The 6,674-nt window shown below is 42.7% G+C and overlaps 1 protein-coding gene across 3 annotated transcripts in view; it reads left to right on the forward strand.

Annotated features, from left to right (window-relative positions):
- The window catches only part of NASP (nuclear autoantigenic sperm protein (histone-binding)), a 46,487-nt gene that overhangs the window by 3,010 nt on the left and 36,803 nt on the right, over positions 1-6,674 (forward strand). For all 3 annotated transcript variants that reach the window (XM_012001896.1, XM_012001898.1, XM_012001897.1), the window contains exon 2: positions 6,350-6,397. In XM_012001896.1, the coding sequence (XP_011857286.1) occupies positions 6,350-6,397 (48 nt within the window). The remainder of the gene's footprint in view (positions 1-6,349; positions 6,398-6,674) is intronic.

The following is a 6,674-nucleotide window of genomic DNA, read 5'->3' on the forward strand; positions in this document are numbered from 1 at the left end:
TTGCTTTGAAAGCAGCACAGTGCCACTCAGGCGTAATCTATTTTTTGAACAGTGGAGGGAAACACTACATGAGTTCAAGAAAACAAGTACTGTTTCCCATACAGTAGGTCTGATTTCCCAATCTTGCCTTATTTTTTTTAGTGATCTGGTTCTGTTTTTTTTTCTTTTTCTAATCTTGTGCGCTTTAGAGGTTAGCTGCCTTCCCTGTGAACGGAATGGTTGCTGTGAAGTTTTTTAAATTGATATTCTATAGGCTTACACTCTGTCATGATTATGTCTTAGTTTGCTTATAGTTAGAGATTTACTTACATCTTTGCTTACCACCTTTTGTTTTCTCTGCATTCTTGTAGAGCAGTGGTTCTCAAGTCACCCTGACAATCATCTGGGAACTCATGGGAAATATAATTTTAATTTCAAACTCCCATTACCTGCCTCTTTCGCCATTGATTCGATATGAGCAGTATAGATTGGGCTTGAGAGTCGTACTATAGCTGTTATAAAAAGAGCTCCTTTTTATAATGTTTCCTGGATAGCTCTGGCAGTCAGTATTTCACTGACAGGTGTGTGTTTTTGTTTTGTTTTTGCAGACAGGGTCTGGCTCTCATATCCAGGCTAGAGTGCAGTGTTGTGGTCATAGCTCACTGCAACCTCGAACTCCTGGGCTCAAGTGATCCTCCCTAGTAGCTTGGGACTACAGTCGCCACGCCTGGCTAAGTTTTTGTAGATACAGGGTCTTGATGTTGCCCAGGCTGGTCTCAGACTCTTGGGCTCAAGCAGTCCTCCCGCCTTGGTCTCCCAAGGTGTTGGGGTTACAGGTGTGAGCCACTGCGCAGGACCAGGTGTGTGTATGTGTTTTTTTATTTTTATTTTTATTTTTTTGAGATAAAAGTATGCAACAAATATCTCTTGCAGGTCCCCTGTGTCTTGCCAGAGTTAGGTCATTAGTGAACTTAGTCTCAGCTTCCTGGCAGGTTATACGTACAGAAAGTTTATATGTGGCTACAAGAAAGCAAACCATTTAAGTAGTTCCTCACACCATAAATTGAAAGCTAAAACTGAGCTATTATATGTGCTGGGTGTGTGTGTGTGTGTGTGTGTGTCTGTGGTAGGGGGCAGGGTCTCTGTCACCCAGGCTGGAGTGCAGTGATGCCATCATCGCCCACTGCACCCTCTACCTCCTGGGCTCAAGTGATTCTCCCACCTCAGCCTCCTGAGTAGCTGGGATTACAGGCGCACACCACAAGACCCAGCTGATTCTAGTATTTGTTTTATAGAGACGGGTTTCACCATGTTGCCCAAGCTGGTCTCCCAACTCCTAGGCTCAAGGGATCCACCCACCTGGGCCTCTGAAAGTGCTGAGGTTACCGGCGTGAGCCACCAAGCCTGGCTGGTATTTTCATTTCATTCCCTCGTTTCCCCATCTAATTAGTGTGAGAGAACAATGAAAGCATGTGCCTCAGTTAAGTAAGTTAGTGGGGACATTTAGAAGTAAAGTTTATAAGGTCCTCATGTTTAAGGGTAGGTTAAAGAAAATGACTTGAATTTAGACTTTAGATAAGAATGTACATTATACTTCGAGGATAAACATTGAAAGAATAAATATAACTTCCGAACCAGTAGAAAGAAAAAAAAATTGAATGAGAAATAAACCTCAGTTCAGGTTTTTTAAATTTAGGAAATGGGGATCTTACTGTGTTGCCCAGGCTGGATTCCCAACTCCTAGTCTCAAGCAATCCTTCCACCTCAGCCTTCTGGGTAGCTGGGACTACAGGTATGCATCACCTCACCTGGCTTACAGTTGGCTTTGATACTAGCTTCATTGTTTCAGTAGTGATCTTGGACCACAGTTTTGTCATCTGCAAAAAGTCTTAGGTTGGCTTTTGTCCCCTCATGCCATTAAAACAGTATTGTTTAAGGTGATGTATATCTAAATGTTAAATTAATCCTGTCATTCTTAGCTTTCTAACTAGTTCTCGGTTTTTTTTTCTTTTTTTTTCTTTTTTTTTCTTTTTGAGAGGGAGTTTTGTCACCTAGGGTGGAGTGCAGTGGCATAATCTCCGCTCACTGCAACTTCCGCCTCCCAGGTTGAAGCAATTCTCCTGCCTCAGACCCCCAAGTAGCTGGGACTGCAGGTGTGCAACACCACACCTGGCTAATTTTTTGGGGTTTTGCCATGTTGGCCAGGGTGATCTCGAACTACTGACCTCAGGTGATCCGCCCATCTCAGTGTGAGCCACTGTGCCTGGCCACAGTTATGATTTAATACTGCATCTTTGTTCATTTACATATCTCAACTGTGGATGGTGCCGTGTATGGTCTGTGTATTTTGACAAATTTTAACATTTTATAATTTGTGTGCATTTTATGGTAGTAAATAAGATAGACTAGTACCTACATATATTTTATGCATTGATTACATACATTTTGTTAATTATTCAACATTTCTAGGCCATGAGGTTTGTCTTGAGTTTTTTCTTTTTTATGTATCTATATATAATTTATTTATTTTTTATTTTTGGTTTTTTTTTTGAGAAAGAGTCGTGTTCTGTTGCCCAAGCTGGAGTGTAGTGGCCTGATCTTGGCTTACTGCAACTTTTGCCTCCCAGGTGCAAGCGATTCTTGTGCATCAGCCTCCCAAGTAGCTGAGACGACAGTTTACAAAAATTAGCGTGGTGGGCGCCTGTAATGGCTTGAAACCGGGAGGCGGAGGTTGTAGTGACTCGAGATTGTGCCACTGCACTCTAGCCTTAGAGCAAGACTCCATCTCAAAAAAAAAAAAAAGGCCAGGTGCTGTGGCTCAAACGCTGGTAATCCCAACACTGTGGGAAGCCAACGCGGGTGAATCACTTGAAGCCAGGAGTTCAAGACCAGCCTGACTGACATGGCAAAACCCCGTCTCTACTAAAAAATACAAAAATAAGCCAGACGTGGTTGCGCATGACTGTAGTCATACCAAGCCTCACTCTGTTGCCCAGGCTGGAGTGCACTGGCGAGATCTTGGCTCACCACAGCCTCCACTTCCAGGGTTCAAGTGATTCTCCTGCCTCAGTCTCCCGAGTAGCTGGGATTACAGGTGCCTGCCACCATACCTGGCTAATTTTTGTATTTTTAGTAGAGATGAGGTTTCACCATGTTGGCCAGACTGGTCTCCAACTCCTGACCTCAGGTGATCCACCTACCTCGGCCTCCCAAAGTTCTGGGATTATAGACGTGAGCCACCATGCCCAGCCTACACTTCTTTTTTTTTAAATTAATTTTTTGAAATAGAGAAAGGGTCTCATTTTGTTGCTTAGCCTGGTCTTGAACTCCTGGCCTCAAACAGTCCTTTTGCCTTCCAGAATGCAGGGATTATAGCCATGAGCTACCCTGCCTAGCCTTGAATTTCTGTTAGCAATGTATGGGAGCACCAATTTCTCCTTAACCCTATCTTTGACTATTTGATGGGTAAAGCATTCTTTTTTTTTTTTTTTTTTTTTGAGACGGAGTCTCGCTCTGTCCCCCAGGCTGGAGTGCAGTGGCGCAATCTCAGCTCACTGCAAGCTCTGCCTCCCAAGTTCACGCCATTCTCCTGCCTCAGCCTCCCGAGTAGCTGGGACTACAGGTGCCCGCCACCACGCCTGGCTAATTTTTTGTATTTTTAGTAGAGACAGGGTTTCACCATGTTGGTCAGACTGGTTTTGAACTCTTGACCTCAAATGATCCACCCGCCTCGGCCTCCCAAAGTGCTGGGATTACAGGCTTGAGCCACCGCACCCGGCCTTGATTCTCTTAAGAATGAGCGGCCAAGCGCGGTGGCTCACACCTGTAATCCAGCACTTTAGGAGGCCGAGGTGGGCGGATCACGAGGTGAGGAGATAGAGACCATCCTGGCTAACATGGTGAAACCCCATCTCTACAAAAATACAAAAAAATTAGCCGGGCATGGTGGGGGGCGCCTGTAGTCCCAGCTACTTGGGAGGCTGAGGCAGGAGAATGGCGTGAACCTGGAAGGCAGAGCTTGCAGTGAGCTGAGATCATGCCACTGTACTCCAGCCTGAGCCACAGTGCGAGATTCTGTCTCAAAAAAAAAAAAAAAAAAAAGAGCAGTAGCAGGTGGTCAAGTGTTTGTGTTTTTTTGGTGTTTGTTTATATTAAATCCATTAATCTATTCCCATTGGGCTTTTTTTTCCTGTTGACTGTAAGATTCTATGTATATTTGTTAAGTTAACCTTTTGTGAAATGGATTACATGGAGTAGAATCTATCAATATCCTATAGTTTCTGGTTTGTTTACTTATTTATTTATTTGAAACAGCGTCTTGCTCTGTCACCCAGGCTGGAGTATAGTGGTATGATCATAGCTCACTGCAGCCTCTATCTCCTGGGCTCAAGCAATCTTCCCACATCAGTCTCTGGAGTAGCTGGGACTACAGGCATACACCACCATGCCCAGCTAATTTTATTTTTGGTAGAGACAGGTCTTGCTGTGATGCCCAGGTTGGTTTTAAACCCCTGAGCTTAAACAGTCCTCCCACCTCGGCCTCACAAAGTGTTGGGATTACAGTAGAGAGCCACTGCACCCCGTCTGATTTCTGGATTTAAAATGGCCTTCTCCAAACAAATTACTAAGTAATTTCACTGTAATTTCCTCTAGCTTCATACTCATTCTAAAAATTCATAATGAACTTCATAAAACTATGAAGTCATAGCTTCATAGTTGTAAATGTAGTGGCTATTAGAATTAACATGTTAAAAAATAACTGGATCAGGCCGGGCACGGTGGCTAACACCTGTAATCTCAGCACTTTGGGAGGCTGAAGCGGGAGGATCACTTGAGGTCAGGAGTTCGAGACCAGCCTGGCTAATATGGTGAAACGCTGTCTCTGGTAAAAATAGAAAAATTAGCCGGGCATGGTGGCGGGCACCTGTAATCCCAGCTACTTGGGAGGCTGAGGCAGGAGAATCGCTTGAACCTGGCAGGCTGAAGTTGCAGGGAGCCAAGATGATTACCACTGCACTCCAGCCTGGGCAACAGAGAAAGACTGTCTCAAAAACAAAACAAAACTGGATCAGACATATATCTGTTGCCCAGATAGGACATGAACATCCGTTTATAATTTTTGTTCATCAGTATCATATAATTTTGTTCATCATCAGTTTATAAATTTTGCTCAGTCCAGTAGTCCTCAGAGCATGGTTCTAGAAACCAGCAGTGTGTCACCTGTGCAGTTGTTAGAAGTGCAGATTCTTGAACCTTACCTCAAACCTTCTGACTCAGAAACTGTAGGGGGTGGAGCTCAAACTGTTTTAACAGTTCCTCCAAATGGTTTGCATACAGACTACAATTTGAGAAACACTGCTTTAATTCCTTTTTTTCCAACTGTACAAGTACTGCCTTAGTTCAGCCTCTTTTCTATTTGTCTAGGCTTGTGCTAAGCAAGAATATAAATAAATTTATCGGCTGGGCACGGTGGCTTATGCCTGTAATCCCAGCACTTTGGGAGGCCGAGGCAGGCGGATCACGAGTTCAGAAAATCAAAACCATCCTGGCTAACACGGTGAAACCCCGTCTCTACTAAAAATACAAAAAAAATTAGCCAGGTGTGGTGGTGGGCACATGTAGTCCCAGCTACTCAGGAGGCTGAGGCAAGAGAATGGCATGAACCTGGGAGGTGGAGCTTGCAATGCGCCGAGATCCGCGCCACTGCATTCCAACCTGGGCGACAGAGCCAGACTCCATCTCAAAAAAAAAAAAGAGAAAAGAAAATTTATCACTGATAAGTGCTTTACAATGTTATTTAATAGTGTTTTTACTGGTTCCTTGCTTGTAATGGTATTCAATTCAGAGTCTTATATTTTAGTTATAGTGTATTTTTTTTTTTTTTTTTGAGATGGAGTCTCGCTGTGACATCTCCCTGACATTGTATTTAAAAAACCTATGTGTTACAGAATGGCAATAAAAGACCTAGTCCTTTAACCACAGGTAGTTTGAAAGGTTCTGCGCTAGACCGTTTGGTCAGAATGACCCCTTAATAAAACTATTTGATATAAATGGCTGTGACAGAGTTTGTAGATAAGGATCCAAGACCATTTCAAGATTCTAGGCAAATGGCCCAGATAGCTTACAACCTGTAGCTGAAAGCACTGCCCTTTAAGTTGTTCCTCATCCCTGTGGTTATAGCTGTGAAGTTGCTACTTATTTTCAGCCCTGGATATTTGAATAAGAATTAAATTTGATAATGTAAGTAAATAATACTTGGGTATTTAATAAATGACAGCTTTTTTATTCCTTTATATTTTTCTGAATTTATTTTCAGGCTTAATAATTGTCTCCAGTTTTACCTTTTTTCTCCTTAATTTTTTTATTGCAGAATTGAAGATGTTCCTGCTCCTTCTACATCTGCAGATAAAGTGGAGAGGTAAGATTATTTACATGGTATATAATTAGATTCATATCTGGAACATAAACTAAGAAATATAACTTTACAGTTTCATTGTTTTTGTTTTTTAATTTATTTTTGATAGAGGCAAGATGTTGCTTTGTTGCTCAGGCCAAAGTGCAGTGTGCAATCAGGGCTCACCATAACTTTGAACTCTTAGGCTCAAGCAGTCCTCCCACCTCAACCTCTTGAGTAGCTAGGACTATAGGCACATGCCACTACACTTGGCTCCTTTTTTTTTTTTTTTTTTTTTTTT

Source organism: Mandrillus leucophaeus, unplaced genomic scaffold (genome assembly GCF_000951045.1).
Source record: "Mandrillus leucophaeus isolate KB7577 unplaced genomic scaffold, Mleu.le_1.0 Scaffold67, whole genome shotgun sequence".
Lineage (NCBI taxonomy): Eukaryota > Metazoa > Chordata > Mammalia > Primates > Cercopithecidae > Mandrillus > Mandrillus leucophaeus.